We start from the raw sequence: 20,293 nt of genomic DNA on the forward strand, positions 1-20,293 counted from the left end.
TGCAATATATTAAGAGGATAAAAACTTTTATGGGAGTGCTTCTTTAACTGGAAACTGAGGGCTTTTTAAAAGGGTTCTCCAGTTCCACTCAATTTTGTATCGAGCACTTGTGTTCGGCCAGCAGATATTGTGCATATATGCTTGACCTCGGAATAGGATGCAGGCATTTGCTGAAGCCGTGTCATCACTGATGCTCCCTTCCTGATGCCTAAGTAAGTGGCACTAAAAAAACCATTTTGTTAAAGGATTAGTTCATGCTCACTACAACCTTGCCCCAATCCCCTGGCTTAGATATTTTTCATAATAGCCAAATGGGCCATACTCGTCTTCTGTCACACCCATGGATCCAGCACATTTCTCTTTGTGCCAACATCAGAAGTGATGACTTCACAGTTGTCTTGTCACAGGACAGCTGTGACCTATCATTTGCTATAGCAGTTGGGTAATGTGATGTGATCCTATGTTTCTTTGATGACGGACTATGGAATTCACCTTAGACTGGGGAACAGTGATGTAATCTCTTACCATACCAGTGCAGACCAGGGAGCTGCATGTGTTGGATCCTCAGATGATGTAGCAAGTGTCTGGCACGTTTTGTTATTTTCACAAAATCCAGGCCAAGGGGCCAGGTTGTGTTACTTGCTTCTAAGGCCGGCCTCACACTAGCGAGTTTTACAGACGTATGAGCGCATAAACTACGTCCGTAAAATTCGCATTACACACGGCCCAATGATTCCCTATGTCCCAGCTCCTATCTGCCGTATATTACGCATCCGTAATATACGGTCTTGTACGGCCGTAGAAAGTCGCAGCATGCTGCGTTTGTCACCGTATTGCGCAAAAAAATCGCCAATGAAAGTCTATGGGGGCGAGAAAAATACGGATTACACACGGACCAGCAGTGTGACTTGCGAGAAATACGCAGCGGTGTTAGTGAAAAGCCGGTAATTCAATTGCCGGCTTTTCATTTCTCCTTCCCAAACCCGACACGATATGAGACATGGTTTACATATGTAAACCATCTCATATCCCCTTTTTTTTTGCATATTCCACACTACTAATGCTAGTAGTGTGTATGTGCAAAATTTGGGCGCTGTAGCTGCTAAAATAAAGGGTTAAATCGCGGAAAAAATTGGCGTGGGCTCCCGCGCAAATTTCTCCGCCAGAGTGGTAAAGCCAGTGACTGAGGGCAGATATTAATAGCCAGGAGAGGGTCCATGGTTAATGGGCCCCCCCCCCCCCCGTGGCTAAAAACATCTGCCCCCAGCCACCCCAGAAAAGGCACATCTGGAAGATGCGCCTATTCTGGCACTTGGCCACTCTCTTCCCACTCCCGTGTAGCGGTGGGATATGGGGTAATGAAGGGTTAATGCCACCTTGCTATTGTAAGGTGACATTAAGCCAGATTAATAATGGAGAGGCGTCAATTATGACACCTATCCATTATTAATCCAATTGTATGAAAGGGTTAAAAAAAACACACGTGATTAAAAAGTATTTTAATGAAATAAACAAACAGGTTGTTTTAGTATTTTATTGCTCTCTCAATCCATCCGGAAGACCCTCGCTTGGCAAAATAATAAACCAACAATATACATACCCTCTGATGTACTGTCAGGTCCCACGAAGTAAATCCATCTGAAGGGGTTAGCTCATTTTACAGGCAGGAGCTGCGCTAAAGCACTCGCTCGTGCCTGTAACCCCGGGGAATGAAGGAAAGCTGGGTGATCTGTACTCAAATTGAGTTGCGGTGAGGCGCCCTCTGGTGGATGAACTCATATGAACTCGAGCGTGGGAACTTTTCCAAGGCTCCAGTTCATGAGGACATCCACCAGAGGGCGCCTCACCGCAACTCAATGTAACTACAGATCACTCAGCTTTCCTTTCAGCACCCGGTGGATTACCGACACGAGCAGTGCTTTAGCACTGCTCCTGGCTGTAAAATGATTTAACCCCTTCAGATGGATTACCTCGTGGGACGTGACGGTTCATCAGAGGGTATGTATATTGTGGGTTTATTATTTTGCCAAGCGAGGGTCTTCCGGATGGATTGAGAGAGCAATAAAATACTCAAACAACCTGTTTGTTTATTTCATTAAAATAATTTTTAATAATGTGTGTGTGTTTTATTAACCATTTCGTACTATTAGATTAATAATGGATAGGTGTCATAATTGACGCCTCTCCATTATTAATCTGGCTTAATGTCACCTTACAATAGCAAGGTGGCATTAACCCTTCATTACCCCATATCCCACCGCTACACAGGAGTGGGAAGAGAGTGGCCAAGTGCCAGAATAGGCGCATCTTCCAGATGTGCCTTTTCTGGGGTGGCTGGGGGCAGATGTTTGTAGCCAGGGGGGGCCAATAACCATGGACCCTCTCTAGGCTATTAATATCTGCCCTCAGTCCCTGGCTTTACCACTCTGGCGGAGAAAATTGCGCGGGAGCCCAAGCCAATTTTTTTCCGCGATTTAACCCTTTATTTTAGCAGCTACAGCGCCAAAATTTTGCACATACACACTACTAGCATTAGTAGTGTGGAATATGCAAAAAAAAAAGGGATATGAGATGGTTTACTGTATGTAAACCATGTCTCATATCATGTCGGGTTTGTGAAGGAGAAATGAAAAGCCGGCAATTGAATTACCGGCTTTTCACATATCTCGCGCTGAATTAAATATACATACAGAATATATATATATATATATAATGTTTTACCGAACATTTGAGCACATAAATCCATTAGATGTCGGTTTTGCAAGCCTGCGAGAAAATCTCGCAGTATGGATGCCATACGGATTACATACGGAGGATGCCATGCGCAATATACGCTGACACACCCTGCCTACGGATGACATACGGATCACTATTTTGGGGACTTTTCTGCGTATTACGGCCGTAAAAAACGGACTGTATTTTTATATGCTGAGTGTGAGGTTGGCCTAAGGAAGAGGAACCTGCAGGAACCATGGTGATACAGTGGGGAATAAGTATTTGATCCCTCGCTGATTTTGTAAGTTTGCCCACTGACAAAGATATGAACAGTGTGTAATTTTAGGGGTAGGTTAATGTTAACATTGAGAGATAGAATATAAAAAATAAAATCCAGAAAATCACATTGTATAAATGTATTTGCGTTTTGCAGTGAGAAATAAGTATTTGATCCCCCACCAACTCTTAAGGGTTTGTTTCCACGTGGCGTATTCCGAGCGCTTTGGACGCAGCGGACACTCTCCCCGTCCAAAGCGCTGCCGGCTTTTTTACACGCGGTGATTGTGCATGTGTTCATTGATGATTTATGGCTGCTAGCCAGGCTGAATACATGTGAGGAATGCCTGTTTGTTATGGAATTCCCACATGTATTCAGGCTGTCCGGCAGCCGTAAATCATGCAGCTGAGGCGACGAAAACTAAATGTCCGAGCAATACAAAATACTCTGAGATCACCCGAGCGTGCTAGGGGAGACTGGAGGATAATGCTATTCGCTCAGCACTACTCCTGTCCACAGACTGTCAGACTCTAATCTCTACAATAGGTCTTTGTCAGTGGGCAAACTTACAAAATCAGCAAGGCATCAAATACTTATTTCCCCCCCTGTAACTGGTTTGGACAATTAGGGTATGTTTCCACAGGCCGGATTATATCAGGATTTGCTGCAGATTGGATGCTGCGTACAACCGCAGCGTCCAGATGTTACAGCATAGTGGAGGGGATTTTATGAAATCCCATCTCCACTATGTGCGCACGGCCGCATCCGGCAGCCCTGCGTTTCCGGACATGCGGTACGTCCTTGTAGACCGCAACATGTCTATTTATCTTGCGGAGACGCTCCGTCTCTGCAAGATAAATAACCCAGTCTATGTAGACGATGCGGTGATTCCACATGTGTTCAATGAACACATCCGTAATCACCGTGCGTACAACAGGGGGCGGAGATGGGTATCCGCTGCGTCCTAAGGGTACTGTCACACTCTGCAACTTTCCAACGATCACGACCAGCGATATGACCTGGCCGTGATCGTTGGAAAGTCGTTGTGTGGTCGCTGGGGAGCTGTCACACAGACCGCTCTCCAGCGACCAACGATGCCGAAGGCCCCGGGTAACCAGGGTAAACATCGGGTTACTAAGCGCAGGGCCGCGCTTAGTAACCCGAAGTTTACCCTGGTTACCATCGTAAAATAAAAAACAAACAAACCGTACATACTCACATTCCGGTGTCCGTCAGGTCCCTTGCCGTCTGCTTCCCGCTCCGACTGACTCCCGGCCGTAAAGTGAAAGCAGATCACAGCGGTGACGTCACCGCTGTGCTCTGCTCTTACATTCCGGCCGGCAGTCAGTCAGAGCGGGAAGCAGACTGCAAGGGACCTGACGGACACCGTAATGTGAGTATGTACGTTTTTTTTTTTTTAACTTTTACGATGGTAACCAGGGTAAACATCGGGTTACTAAGCGCGGCCCTGTGCTTAGTAACCCGATGTTTACCCTGGTTACAAGCGAACGCATCGTTGGATCGGTGTCACACACACCGATCCAACGATGACAGCGGGAGATCCAGCGACGAAAGAAAGTTCCAAACGATCTGCTACGTACGATTCTCAGCGGGGTCCCTGATCGCTGCTGCGTGTCAGACACAGCGATATCGTATGGATATCGCTGGAACGTCACGGATCGTACCGTCGTAGCGACAAAAGTGCCACTGTGTGACAGTACCCTAAGCGCTTGGTTTCCTAAACGTGGAAACATACCCTAAGTGCTTCAAGGTGCTGGGCAGTAGGTCTAGAGCTTGATAGATACTGTTTTTGGTTAAGCTCACCGTCAACATTAGCTAAAGTCATACAAACCCACTGACAGTCTTTGTATGGGGGCCGATATATTCAACGCCCACTGGTGATGTTCTTTGGGGGGGAGGGGGTTAGAAGTATCCAGCATGTCTCATTTCTGGCAGACATTTTTTTTTTATTTCTGGAAGAATTTAGAAACGCTTGGCCAAGCCAAGTACTCCTGTGTGTCAACGAGTCTTGAGAGATACCTGTCAGCCTAAGGGTATGTTTCCACGTTCAGTTTTGCTTCAGGCTTTGGTCAGGATTTTATGCAGGTAAAATCCTGACCAAAACTGCACCTGAGGTCACTGGCAGGTCACCTGCGGTGTACCTGCGTGTTTTGCTCATAGTAGCAACATGCTGCGTTTCGAAAAAACGCACCACGCATGCGTTTTCGCGGCAAAAACGCATGCGTTTTTTAACGCATAGTGGAGTCTGGATTTCATAAAATCCCATCCACTATGCTGTAACATCTGGACGCTGCGTTTTTGACGCTGCAGAAAAACGCAGCGTCAAAAACGCGGCGTTTCCTGAACGTGGAAACATACCCTTAGGAATAGTTAGTCCGACTGCTAGTCTATTGGGTATAGGGGGTTTACGGTATAATGGCTATACCATGTTGTAGGAGATTTAGCCCCTCTAGCAACTGATGGCACTGTGTCTGTTACTGGTACAGTGCCTGATTGAAATTACTTAACCCCTTCCCGACCTGTGACACAGCGTATGCGTCATGAAAGTCGGTGCCTTCCCGACCTGTGACGCATATGCTGTGTCACAGAATGATCGCGTCCCTGCAGATCGGGTGAAAGGGTTAACTCCCATTTTACCCGATCTGCAGAGACAGGGGGAGTGGTGCTTCAGCCCAGGGGGGGTGGCTTCACCCCCCCGTGGCTACGATCGCTCTGATTGGCAGTTTCACTTTCAACAGCCAATCAGAGCGATTTGTAATATTTCACCCCAAAAAACGGTGAAATATTACAATCCAGCCATGGCCGATGCTGCAATATCATCGGCCATGGCTGGAAAACCTAATCTGCCCCCACTCCACCCCACCGATCGCCCCCCCAGTGCTCCGGTGCGCGGTCCGCCCCCCTAATTCGTTCTGTCCGCTCCTCCGTCCTCCTGTCCGCTCCCCCCGTGCTCCGGTGCCCCCTCCCTGTGCTCCGGTGCCCCCTCCCTGTGCTCCGGTCCCCCCCCCCCTGTGCTCCGGTCCCCCCCCGTGATCCGATCACCCCCCCCCTTCATGCTTACCGGGCCTCCCGATGTCCGTCCGGCTTCTCCATGGGCGCCGCCATCTTCCAATATGGCGGGCGCATGCGCACTGCGCCCGCAGAGTCTGCCGGCTGGCAGATTCATTTCAGAAGTATTTTGATCACTGCGATATAGCCTATCGCAGTGATCAAAATGAAAAAAAAGTAAATGACCCCCCTTTATCACCCCCATAGGGACAATAATAATAAATAAAATATATATTTTTTTTTTCTGCTAGGGTTAGGGTTAGAACTAGGGTTAGAACTAGGGTTAGAATTAGGGTTAGAATTAGGGGTAGGGTTAGGGTTAGGGGTAGGGTTAGGGCATGTGCACACAGTGCGGATTTGGCTGCGAATCCGCAGCGGATTGCAGCGGATCGGCCGCGGATCCGCAGCGGATTGGCCGCGGATCCGCAGCGGATTGGCCGCTGCGAATTCGTAGCAGTTTTCCATCAGGTTTACAGTACCATGTACACCTATGGAAAACCAAATCTGCTGTGCCCATGGTGCGGAAAATACCGTGCGGAAACGCTGTGTATTTTCCGCAGCATGTCAATTTTGTGCGGATTCCGCAGCGTTTTACACCTGTTCCTCAATAGGAATCCGCAGGTGAAATCCGCACAAAAAAACACTGGAAATCCGCTGTAAATCCGTAGGTAAAACGCAGTGCCTTTTACCTGCAGATTTTTCAAAAATGGTGCGGAAAAATCTCACACGAATCCGCAAAGTGGGCACATAGCCTTAGGGTTAGGGTTGGAATTAGAGTTAGGGTACCGTCTCACAGTGGCACTTTGATCGCTACGACGGTACAATCTGTGACGTTCCAGGGATATCCATACGATATCGCTGTGTCTGACACGCAGCAGCGATCAGGGACCCTGCTGAGAATCATACGTCGTAGCAGATCGTTTGGAACTTTCTTTCGTCGCTGGATCTCCCGCTGTCATCGCTGGATCGTTGTGTGTGACAGCTATCCAGCGATGCGTTCACTTGTAACCAGGGTAAACATCGGGTTACTGTTGTGAATTTGGATTCTGGGCTCCCCCGGTGGCTACTGGTGGAATTGAACTTGTGACATCATCTTCCCTGTTCACCTGTTCTGATTAGATCTGGGTGTCGCTATATAACCTGGCTTCTCTGTTAGATGCTTGCCGGTCAACAATGTTATCAGAAGCCTCTCTGTGCTTGTTCCTGCTCCCAGACATCTACTAGATAAGTTGGACATTCGTCCATGTTTTGTTTTTGTATTTTGGTTCCAGTTCACAGCTGCAGTTTCGTTACTGTGTCTGGAAAGCTCTTGTTGATCAGGAATTGCCACTCTGGTATTATGAGTTAATGCCAGAGTCCTAAAGTAATTTCTGGATGTGTTTTGTTAGGGTTTTCTACTGACCATGAAAGTATGCTTTCTGTCTTCTGCTATCTAGAAAGCGGACCTCAAATTTGCTAAAACTATTTTCCTGCTGCGTTTGTTGTTTCATCTCATATCACCGCCAATATATGTGGGGGGCCTCTGTCTCCTTTTTTTTGGGGCATTTCTCTAGAGGTGAGTCAGGTCTTATATTTCCCTCTGCTAGCATTATTTAGTTCTCCGGCCGGCGCTGGGCATATAGGGATAAAAAGTAGGACATGCTACCTGGCTACTTCTAGATGATGCGGTAGGTTTAGTTCATGGTCAGTATAGTTACATCTTCCAAGAGCTTGTTCCTATAGAGGCTTATGCTAGTTCTCTGGCCATGGAGATCATGATAGTTTGACCGGCCCACTAAAGGGTTAAAATCCTTGGCTGAGAAAGGAGAGAAATAAGAAGTCTGCTGAGAGTTTTTTTTTTTTTTTTTTTTTTTTTTTTTTCTCTGTGCTCTTAATTGGATCACTTGCCAGTCTGTCTATGCTGCAGTCTTTCTTTTTTTTCTCTCTCCTTATAATCTTTGAATGGCTTTGTGTTCACCTGTTAATAATGGATCTTCAGAGTGTAACTGCAGGTTTGAATAATCTCACCACGAAAGTACAAAATTTGCAAGATTTTATTATTCATGCTCCGGTATCTGAGCCGAGAATTCCTTTGCCGGAATTCTTCTCAGGGAATAGATCTAGCTTTCAGAATTTTAGAAATAATTGTAAGCTATTTTTGTCCCTGAAATCTCGTTCTGCTGGAGACCCTGCACAGCAGGTTGGGATTGTGATTTCCTTGCTCCGCGGCGACCCTCAAGACTGGGCTTTTGCATTGGCACCAGGGGATCCTGCGTTGCGCAATGTGGATGCGTTTTTTTTGGCCTTGGGCTTGCTGTATGAGGAACCTCATTTGGAACTTCAGGCAGAAAAAACTTTGATGTCCCTATCGCAGGGGCAAGATGAAGCTGAAATATACTGCCAAAGATTCCGTAAATGGTCTGTGCTTACTCAGTGGAATGAGTGTGCCTTGGCGGCTACTTTCAGAGAGGGTCTCTCTGATGCCATTAAGGATGTTATGGTGGGGTTCCCTGTGCCTGCGGGTCTGAATGAGTCCATGACAATGGCCATTCAGATCGATAGGCGTCTGCGGGAGCGCAAACCAGTGCACCATCTGGCGGTGTCCACTGAGAAGACGCCAGAAAGCATGCAGTGTGATAGAATTCTGTCCAGAAGCGAGCGGCAGAATTTTAGACGGAAAAATGGGTTGTGTTTCTATTGTGGGGATTCTACTCATGTTATATCAGCATGCTCTAAGCGTACTAAAAAGCTTGATAAATCCGTTTCCATTGGCACTTTACAGTCTAAATTTATTTTGTCTGTGACCCTGATTTGCTCTTTGTCATCTATTACTACTGACGCCTATATCGACTCTGGCGCCGCTTTGAGTCTTATGGATTGGTCCTTTGCCAATCGTTGTGGGTATGATTTAGAGCCTTTGGAAACTCTTATTCCTCTGAAGGGGATTGACTCCACCCCATTGGCTAATAATAAACCACAATACTGGACACAAGTGACTATGTGTATTAATCCGGATCACCAGGAGACTATTCGTTTTCTGGTGCTGTATAATCTACATGATGATTTGGTGCTGGGATTGCCATGGCTGCAGTCTCACAACCCAGTCCTTGACTGGAGAGCTATGTCTGTGTTGAGCTGGGGATGTAAGGGGACTCATGGGGACGTACCTTTGGTGTCCATTTCATCATCTATTCCCTCTGAAATCCCTGAGTTCCTGTCTGAATATCGTTTCTGACAGAGGAACCCAATTTGTGTCTAGATTTTGGCGGGCATTTTGTGCTAGGATGGGCATAGATTTGTCTTTTTCGTCTGCTTTTCACCCTCAGACTAATGGCCAGACCGAGCGGACTAATCAGACCCTGGAGACATATCTGAGGTGTTTTGTGTCTGCTGACCAGGATGATTGGGTTGCTTTTTTGCCATTGGCGGAGTTCGCCCTCAATAATCGGGCCAGCTCTGCCACCTTGGTTTCCCCGTTTTTCTGTAATTCGGGGTTCCATCCTCGATTTTCCTCCGGTCAGATGGAATCCTCGGATTGTCCTGGAGTGGATGCGGTGGTGGAGAGATTGCATCATATCTGGGGGCAGGTGATGGACAATTTAAAGTTGTCCCAGGAGAAGACTCAGCTTTTTGCCAACCGTCACCGTCGTGTTGGTCCTCGGCTTTGTGTTGGAGATTTGGTGTGGTTGTCTTCTCGTTTTGTCCCTATGAGGGTCTCATCTCCTAAGTTTAAGCCTCGGTTCATCGGTCCGTATAAAATATTGGAGATTCTTAACCCTGTTTCCTTCCGTTTGGACCTCCCTGCATCCTTTTCTATTCATAACGTTTTTCATCGGTCGTTATTGCGCAGGTATGAGGCACCGGTTGTGCCTTCCGTTGAGCCTCCTGCTCCGGTGTTGGTTGAGGGTGAGTTGGAGTACGTTGTGGAAAAAATCCTAGACTCCCGTGTTTCCAGACGGAGACTCCAGTATCTGGTCAAGTGGAAGGGATATGGCCAGGAGGATAATTCTTGGGTCACTGCATCTGATGTTCATGCCTCTGATCTGGTTCGTGCCTTTCATAGGGCCCATCCTGATCGCCCTGGTGGTTCTGGTGAGGGTTCGGTGCCCCCTCCTTGAGGGGGGGGTACTGTTGTGAATTTGGATTCTGATCCAAACGATCTGCTACGTACGATTCTCAGCGGGGTCCCTGATCGCTGCTGCGTGTCAGACACAGCGATATCGTATGGATATCGCTGGAACGTCACGGATCGTACCGTCGTAGCGACAAAAGTGCCACTGTGTGACAGTACCCTAAGCGCTTGGTTTCCTAAACGTGGAAACATACCCTAAGTGCTTCAAGGTGCTGGGCAGTAGGTCTAGAGCTTGATAGATACTGTTTTTGGTTAAGCTCACCGTCAACATTAGCTAAAGTCATACAAACCCACTGACAGTCTTTGTATGGGGGCCGATATATTCAACGCCCACTGGTGATGTTCTTTGGGGGGGAGGGGGTTAGAAGTATCCAGCATGTCTCATTTCTGGCAGACATTTTTTTTTTATTTCTGGAAGAATTTAGAAACGCTTGGCCAAGCCAAGTACTCCTGTGTGTCAACGAGTCTTGAGAGATACCTGTCAGCCTAAGGGTATGTTTCCACGTTCAGTTTTGCTTCAGGCTTTGGTCAGGATTTTATGCAGGTAAAATCCTGACCAAAACTGCACCTGAGGTCACTGGCAGGTCACCTGCGGTGTACCTGCGTGTTTTGCTCATAGTAGCAACATGCTGCGTTTCGAAAAAACGCACCACGCATGCGTTTTCGCGGCAAAAACGCATGCGTTTTTTAACGCATAGTGGAGTCTGGATTTCATAAAATCCCATCCACTATGCTGTAACATCTGGACGCTGCGTTTTTGACGCTGCAGAAAAACGCAGCGTCAAAAACGCGGCGTTTCCTGAACGTGGAAACATACCCTTAGGAATAGTTAGTCCGACTGCTAGTCTATTGGGTATAGGGGGTTTACGGTATAATGGCTATACCATGTTGTAGGAGATTTAGCCCCTCTAGCAACTGATGGCACTGTGTCTGTTACTGGTACAGTGCCTGATTGAAATTACTTAACCCCTTCCCGACCTGTGACACAGCGTATGCGTCATGAAAGTCGGTGCCTTCCCGACCTGTGACGCATATGCTGTGTCACAGAATGATCGCGTCCCTGCAGATCGGGTGAAAGGGTTAACTCCCATTTTACCCGATCTGCAGAGACAGGGGGAGTGGTGCTTCAGCCCAGGGGGGGTGGCTTCACCCCCCCGTGGCTACGATCGCTCTGATTGGCAGTTTCACTTTCAACAGCCAATCAGAGCGATTTGTAATATTTCACCCCAAAAAACGGTGAAATATTACAATCCAGCCATGGCCGATGCTGCAATATCATCGGCCATGGCTGGAAAACCTAATCTGCCCCCACTCCACCCCACCGATCGCCCCCCCAGTGCTCCGGTGCGCGGTCCGCCCCCCTAATTCGTTCTGTCCGCTCCTCCGTCCTCCTGTCCGCTCCCCCCGTGCTCCGGTGCCCCCTCCCTGTGCTCCGGTGCCCCCTCCCTGTGCTCCGGTCCCCCCCCCCTGTGCTCCGGTCCCCCCCCGTGATCCGATCACCCCCCCCCTTCATGCTTACCGGGCCTCCCGATGTCCGTCCGGCTTCTCCATGGGCGCCGCCATCTTCCAATATGGCGGGCGCATGCGCACTGCGCCCGCAGAGTCTGCCGGCTGGCAGATTCATTTCAGAAGTATTTTGATCACTGCGATATAGCCTATCGCAGTGATCAAAATGAAAAAAAAGTAAATGACCCCCCTTTATCACCCCCATAGGGACAATAATAATAAATAAAATATATATTTTTTTTTTCTGCTAGGGTTAGGGTTAGAACTAGGGTTAGAACTAGGGTTAGAATTAGGGTTAGAATTAGGGGTAGGGTTAGGGTTAGGGGTAGGGTTAGGGCATGTGCACACAGTGCGGATTTGGCTGCGAATCCGCAGCGGATTGCAGCGGATCGGCCGCGGATCCGCAGCGGATTGGCCGCGGATCCGCAGCGGATTGGCCGCTGCGAATTCGTAGCAGTTTTCCATCAGGTTTACAGTACCATGTACACCTATGGAAAACCAAATCTGCTGTGCCCATGGTGCGGAAAATACCGTGCGGAAACGCTGTGTATTTTCCGCAGCATGTCAATTTTGTGCGGATTCCGCAGCGTTTTACACCTGTTCCTCAATAGGAATCCGCAGGTGAAATCCGCACAAAAAAACACTGGAAATCCGCTGTAAATCCGTAGGTAAAACGCAGTGCCTTTTACCTGCAGATTTTTCAAAAATGGTGCGGAAAAATCTCACACGAATCCGCAAAGTGGGCACATAGCCTTAGGGTTAGGGTTGGAATTAGAGTTAGGGTACCGTCTCACAGTGGCACTTTGATCGCTACGACGGTACAATCTGTGACGTTCCAGGGATATCCATACGATATCGCTGTGTCTGACACGCAGCAGCGATCAGGGACCCTGCTGAGAATCATACGTCGTAGCAGATCGTTTGGAACTTTCTTTCGTCGCTGGATCTCCCGCTGTCATCGCTGGATCGTTGTGTGTGACAGCTATCCAGCGATGCGTTCACTTGTAACCAGGGTAAACATCGGGTTACTGTTGTGAATTTGGATTCTGGGCTCCCCCGGTGGCTACTGGTGGAATTGAACTTGTGACATCATCTTCCCTGTTCACCTGTTCTGATTAGATCTGGGTGTCGCTATATAACCTGGCTTCTCTGTTAGATGCTTGCCGGTCAACAATGTTATCAGAAGCCTCTCTGTGCTTGTTCCTGCTCCCAGACATCTACTAGATAAGTTGGACATTCGTCCATGTTTTGTTTTTGTATTTTGGTTCCAGTTCACAGCTGCAGTTTCGTTACTGTGTCTGGAAAGCTCTTGTTGATCAGGAATTGCCACTCTGGTATTATGAGTTAATGCCAGAGTCCTAAAGTAATTTCTGGATGTGTTTTGTTAGGGTTTTCTACTGACCATGAAAGTATGCTTTCTGTCTTCTGCTATCTAGAAAGCGGACCTCAAATTTGCTAAAACTATTTTCCTGCTGCGTTTGTTGTTTCATCTCATATCACCGCCAATATATGTGGGGGGCCTCTGTCTCCTTTTTTTTGGGGCATTTCTCTAGAGGTGAGTCAGGTCTTATATTTCCCTCTGCTAGCATTATTTAGTTCTCCGGCCGGCGCTGGGCATATAGGGATAAAAAGTAGGACATGCTACCTGGCTACTTCTAGATGATGCGGTAGGTTTAGTTCATGGTCAGTATAGTTACATCTTCCAAGAGCTTGTTCCTATAGAGGCTTATGCTAGTTCTCTGGCCATGGAGATCATGACAGGTTACTAAGCGCAGGGCCGCGCTTAGTAACTCGATGTTTACCGTGGTTACCAGCGTAAAAGTAAAAAAAAAAAAAACGTACATACTCACATTTCGGTGTCCTTCAGGTCCCTTGCCGTCTGCTTCCCGCTCTGACTGCCGGCCGGAAAGTGAGAGCACAGCACAGCAGTGACGTCACCGCTGCGCTCTGCTCTCACTGTACGGCGGCACTCAGTCAGAGCGGGAAGCAGACGGCAAGGGACCTGAAGGACACCAAAATGTGAGTATGTACGTTTTTTTTTTTTTACTTTTACGCTGGTAACCACGGTAAACATCGGGTTACTAAGCGCGGCCCTGCGCTTAGTAACCCGATGTTTACCCTGGTTACCCGGGACCTTGGCATCGTTGGTCGCTGGAGAGCGGTCTGTGTGACAGCTCCCCAGCGACCACACAATGACTTTCCAACGATCACGGCCAGGTCGTATCGCTGGTCGTGATCGTTGGTAAATCGTTATGTGAGACGGTACCCTTAGGGTTGGAAATAGGGTTAAGATTAGGCTTGTGGTTAGGGTTAAGGATAGGGTTAGGGTTGTGTTGGGGTTAGAGTTGTGGGTAGGGTTGGGATTAGGGTTAGGATTAGGGTTGGATTTAGGGTTACGGGTGTGTTGGGGTTAGGGTTGTGGTTAGGGGTGTGTTGGGGTTAGGGTTGTGATTAGGGTTATGGCTACAGTTGGGATTAGGGTTAGGGGTGTGTTGGTGTTAGTGTTGAAGTTAGAATTGAGGGGTTTCCACTGTTTAGGCACATCAGGGGTCTCCAAACGCAACATGGCGCCACCAATGATTCCAGCCAATCTTGCGTTCAAAAAGTCAAATGGTGCGCCCTCCCTTCCAAGCCCCGACGTGCGCCCAAACAGTGGTTTACCCCCACATATGGGATACCAGCGTACTCAGGACAAACTGGGCAACAACTATTGGGGTCCAATTTCTCCTGTTACCCTTGCAAAAATAAAAAATTACTTGCTAAAACATAATTTTGAGGAAAGAACAATTATTTTTTATTTTCACGGCTCTACGTTATAAACTTATGTGAAACACTTGGGGGTTGAAAGTGCTCACCACACATCTAGATAAGATCCTTTTGGGGTCTAGTTTCCAAAATGGGGTCACTTGTGGGGTGTTTCTACTGTTTAGGCACATCAGGGGCTCTGCAAATGCAACGTGACGCCCGCAGACCATTCCATCAAAGTCTGCATTTCAAATGTCACTACTTCCCTTCCGAGCCCTGACGTGCGCCCAAACAGTGGTTTACCCCCACATATGGGGTACCAGCGTACTCACAACAAACTGGGCAACAAATATTGGGGTCCAATTTCTCCTGTTACCCTTGTGAAAATAAACAATTGCTTGCTAAAACATCTTTTTTGAGGAAAGAAAAATGATTTTTTATTTTCACGGCTCTGCGTTGTAAACTTCTGTGAAGCACTTGGGGGTTGAACGTGCTCACCACACATCTAGATAAGTTCCTTGGGGGGTCTAGTTTCCAAAATGGGGTCACTTGTGGGGGGTTTCTACTGTTTAGGCACATCAGGGGCTCTGCAAACGCAACGTGACGCCCGCAGAGCATTCCATTAAAGTCTGCATTTCAAAACGTCACTACTTCCCTTCCGCTCCCCGACGTGTGCCAAAACAGTGGTTTACCCCCACATATGGGGTATCAGCGTACTCAGGAGAAACTGCACAACAACTTTTGGGGTCCAATTTCTCCTGTTACCCTTGGGAAAATAAAAAATTGTGGGTTAAAAAATCATTTTTGAGGAAAGAAAAATAATTTTATATTTTCATGGCTCTGCGTTATAAACTTCTGTGAAGCACTTGAGGGTTCAAAGTGCTCACCACACATCTAGATTAGTTCCTTGGGAGGTCTAGTTTCCAAAATGGGGTCACTTGTGTGGGAGCTCCAATGTTTAGGCACACAGGGGCTCTCCAAACGCGACATGGTGTCCGCTAATGATTGGAGCTAATTTTCCATTCAAAAAGCCAAATGGCGTGCCTTCCCTTCCGAGCCCTGCCGTGCGCCCAAACAGTGGTTTACCCCCACATATGGGGTATCATCGTACTCAGGACAAACTGGACAACAACATTTGGGGTCCAATTTCTCCTATTATCCTTGGGAAAATAAAAAACTCCGGGCTAAAAATCATTTTTGAGGAAAGAAAAATATTTTTTTATTTTCATGGCTCTACGTTATAAACTTCTGTGAAGCACCTGGGGGTTTTAAGTGCTCACTATACATCTAGATTAGTTCCTTGGGGGGTCTAGTTTCCAAAATGGGGTCACTTGTAGGGGAGCTCTAATGTTTAGGCACACAGGGGCTCTCCGAACGCAACATGGTGTCCACTAACGATTGGAGCTAATTTTCCATTGAAAAAGTCAAATGGCGCGCCTTCCCTTCCAAGCCTTGCCGTGCACCCAAACAGTGGTTTACCCCCACCTATGAGGTATCGGCGTACTCAAGAGAAATTGCCCAACAAATTTTAGGATCCATTTTATCCTGTTGCCCATGTGAAAATGAAAAAATTGAGGCTAAAATAATTTTTTTTGTTAAAAAAAAGTACTTTTTCATTTTTTACGGATCAATTTGTGAAGCACCTGAGAGTTTAAAGTGCTCACTATGCATCTAGATAAGTTCCTTGGGGGGTCTAGTTTCCAAAATGGGGTCACTTGTGGGGGAGCTCCAATGTTTAGGCACACGGGGGCTCTCAAAACGCGACATGGTGTCCGCTAAAGATTGGAGCCAATTTTTCATTGAAAAAGTCAAATGGCGCTCCTTCGCTTCCGAGCCCTGCCGTGCCCACAAACAGTGGTTTACCCCCACATATGAGGTATCAACGTACTCAGGACAAATTGGACAACAACTTTTGTGGTCCAGTTTCTCCTTTTACCCTTGGGAAAATAAAAAAATTGTTGCTAAAAGATCATTTTTGTGACTAAAAAGTTAAATGTTCACTTTTTCCTTCCGTGTTGCTTCTGCTGTTGTGAAACACCTGAAGGGTTAATAAACTTCTTGAATGTGGTTTTGAGCACCTTGAGGGGTGCAGTTTTTAGAATGGTGTCACTTTTGGGTATTTTCAGCCATATAGAACCCTCAAACTGACTTCAAATGTGAGGTGGTCCCTAAAAAAAATGGTTTTGTAAATTTTGTTGTAAAAATGAGAAATCACTGGTCAAATTTTAACCCTTATAACTTCCTAGCAAAAAAAAAATTTCTTTCCAAAATTGTGCTGATGTAAAGCAGACATGTGGGAAATGTTATTTATTAACTATTTTGTGTCACATAACTCTCTGGTTTAACAGAATAAAAATTCAAAATGTGAAAATTGCGAAATTTTCAAAATTTTCGCCAAATTTCCATTTTTTTCACAAATAAACTCAGAAATTATCGACCTAAATTTACCACTAACATGAAGCCCAATATGTCACGAAAAAACAATCTCAGAACCGCAAGGATCCGTTGAAGCGTTCCTGAGTTATTACCTCATAAAGGGACACTGGTCAGAATTGCAAAAAATGGCAAGGTCATTAAGGCCAAAATAGGCTGGGTCATGAAGGGGTTAATTCATATACAAATGATGAGGCTTCAGTGTACCCTTGTTTTGGCCAAGAGATTGGTGCACTTTTACAGCTCCTCATTTGTATATTGGGGCCTGTTCTCCGATTCTGGATGCGGCTGTCGTGCTACGCTAATACAGCCAGAGGTGCAGCGCTCGGCGACAGTAGAATGTGCATGGTCACGGCAGCATCCAGACTACTCGCTCTGGGAAGCGAGCACTCTTAATCAGAACCTGAAGAAGAGCCCCAAGGCGCAAATGAGGAACGTAACGTTGCACCAAACTCTTGGCCACAGCAAGGGTGCACTGAAGCCTCCTGATTTGCGTATGAACTACGGTAAGTTATTTTCTGAGGCACTGTATCAGTAATGGCACAGTGCTAGTATAGTTGTTAGAGAGGCTAAGGCTGCTTTCACACATCAGTCTTTCACCGTCAGGCTGAATCCGGCGAAATTTTAAAAAAACGGATTCGTTGCAAATTGTGAAAAACTGATGCGACGGATCAGTTTTTCTGCCGGATCCGACTAGCTGATCCGACATTGGATCCTAATGGTATGGAGAGAGAGTAAGAGAGACTGACTGAATATACTCTAAAAAAAAATAATTGGAGCATGCTCCGCTAAAAAAAAACAACAGAATCCATCACCCGGTTCTGGCATTTGACGGATTTGGCACCATAGGCTTCTATTCTAGTAAAGACTGGATCAGTCCATGTCCGTTTTTTCGCCGGACACAAAAAAGTTAAGGTACCTTCACACGAAGCGACGCTGCAGCGATAGCGACAACGATGCCGATCGCTGCAGCGTCGCTGTTTGATCGCTGGAGAGCTGTCACACAGACCGCTCTCCAGCGACCAACGATGCCGATGTCCCCGGGTAACCAGGGTAAACATCGGGTTGCTAAGCGCAGGGCCGCGCTTAGTAACCCGATGTTTACCCTGGTTACCAGCGTAAAAGTAAAAAAAACAAACAGTACATGCTCACCTGCGCGTCCCCCAGCGTCTGCTTCCTGACACTGACTGAGCTCCGGCCCTAACAGCACAGCAGTGACGTCACCGCTGTGCTTTCACTTTCACTTTAGGGCCGGCGCTCAGTAAGTGTCAGGAAGCAGACGCTGGGGGGATGGGGATACAGCTGAACTCTCAGCACTGTAAGGCTATGTGCACACGATGCGGATTTGCTGCGGAACCGCAGCGGATTTTACCGCGCAGAAACGCTGCAGATCCGCACTGTGATGTACAGTATAATGTTAGTCTATGGAAAAAAAAAAGCTGTGCAGAAAAATCAGTGCGGAATTGCTGCGGATTTCAAAGAAGTGCATGTCACTTCTTTTGTGCGGATCTGCAGCGGTTCTGCACCCCTCCATGTTAAAATTCCGCAGTGGTCCAAAACCGCTGAAAATCCTCACAAAATCCGCATCAATTCCGCATAAAAACCGCACAAAATCTGCATAAAAACCATGGCTGCGGATTCTGCTAGGAGATGCGGATTTTGTGCAGAAAATTCTGCACCTCTTTTCCTACGTGTGCACATAGCCTTATGGTAGAGCTGCATTGGTGTTTGTAATTGCGCCCAGCTCTCTCTCCTCCCACAGTGATTGCCATGAGTAAAAAGCTGAATGTGTTTGCCATCACGCTGCTTTGGTGTATTTCCCCTTTATCTCACACTGATTGCCCTGAGTTGAAATACCATAGGTGCTTTTAATCACATTCCGCTCTGCTTTAGGCTGTGTTCCCATGGTCAGATATAGTAATGTTTTGGATTTAGCAGATTTTTACTGCATCCAAAGCTCTGCGTTCTACATCACAAGCACAGTGGATGGGATTTATAGAAATCCCATTCCCACTGTGCTTCTTTTTAATGCTGCATAAACTGACCTGCGGTGTGGATTTTGGAGGCGCAGCATTTTAATTTCTGTAGAGAAGACGCTTGTCTCCTCTGCGTACTTTTCCCTGAAAAGACTGTGATCAGATGCAGTAAATTTGCGTAGTTCTAAAAGTCAAGCGCATATGTAGAACGCAGCGAAAATACGCCACGTCCAATACGCTACTATTCCTGACCGTGGGCACGTACCCTTACTCTACAAAGTGGTCTCAGTAAAGGTTTTTTTTTCCCTACTCTTCCTTGAGATCATGGTTTTCTTGTTACTTCTCACAACAGAAGGCATTTTCTTCTGACTTTCTCCACGAACATTTTCTTTTTCCCCTATAGGACACTTCCTGCAAATAATTGGTCAACATCACGAAGGCGAAAAAGTACATGCCCCCTTCTCCAGAAAACATTATATCCTTTACAAGCAAACATATCTCCATAACACAGAGGAGAAATTTTAAAAATAAAAACATTGTATTCAGCTCTGCAGCCGCTATTCTATGATGCCACCAGTTTAACATGCTAAATTGCAAAATCAATTGGCGAACTCCCCCTGAAAATGTGAATAATCTATTTTTTCAATCTTTCATTTAGGCTTATGACAAGTATACTTTTGTTGTATGCTCCATAATAAAAAGGTTTTATTCTGAAATAGTAACAAGTCCTCTTAGGTGCTTTTTTTTTACACATGGTAAAGGAATTTTCTGCTTCTAAGTGGTGTGCAGATTGTCTTTTAAATGTTAAGGATTTAATGCGCAAAATTAACCCACTTTAGAAGGGAGACAGAAAAAGCCAATTACCGTGTGTCAAGACACTAGCCATCTTGCACTCTTGAAGACATTAACTGTTCCTTTCTGTCCAAAGTTGGAAAATTAGACTTTACCTTCTTGCAATACTATGTTTGTCATCCCGTTCATGCGTGTTTATCACTAATTATTTTAGGATTGTTGCTGTTGAGAGGCCAAAAAAAAATCACAAAAATTAGTAAATGTATCCTATTTTTTTTTTTTTTTTCATGCTGTTTCCATTACAGGGGAGCAGTAAACAACATTTTGCTATTGAGACTGCTGACAGTGGTATCTGCTCCATCATTAGGAATATAAAAACCTGGGCAGTGAGCTGGAAAATTGTACATGCATCCAGGATTTACAGAACAGTTTGCTCACATTGCATTCTGTCGAGCATAAAGTTTGAACAAATTAGATTGGCTGAGTATTATGCTGACGTCGTCTGTGAACTGTCTGTAATGCTCAGTCAGTCCAATATGATAAACGTGCTGGTAGGTCTTACTGCAGGTTTTATTTCGGCAAGGTTTTGGATTGGAAGATGACTGAATGCAGAGCTTTTCCTTCAATTTGGTTTTCAGCTTATGCAGGGTTGTCTAAAACTTTTTTTTA

At 46.4% G+C, this 20,293-nt stretch overlaps 2 protein-coding genes across 3 annotated transcripts in view; one reads left to right on the forward strand and one right to left on the reverse strand.

The window, feature by feature from the left end:
- LOC143793622 (uncharacterized) overlaps positions 1 to 528 on the reverse strand; it is a 3,465-nt gene extending 2,937 nt beyond the window's left edge. Inside the window, exon 1 of the mRNA XM_077280683.1 lies at positions 493 to 528. Within this exon, the coding sequence (XP_077136798.1) occupies positions 493 to 528 (36 nt within the window). The remainder of the gene's footprint in view (positions 1 to 492) is intronic.
- Positions 1 to 20,293, forward strand: part of DGCR2 (DiGeorge syndrome critical region gene 2) — a 139,551-nt gene that overhangs the window by 5,977 nt on the left and 113,281 nt on the right. The window lies entirely within an intron of this gene.

This window comes from Ranitomeya variabilis, chromosome 1 (genome assembly GCF_051348905.1).
Source record: "Ranitomeya variabilis isolate aRanVar5 chromosome 1, aRanVar5.hap1, whole genome shotgun sequence".
Taxonomy (NCBI): Eukaryota; Metazoa; Chordata; class Amphibia; order Anura; family Dendrobatidae; genus Ranitomeya; species Ranitomeya variabilis.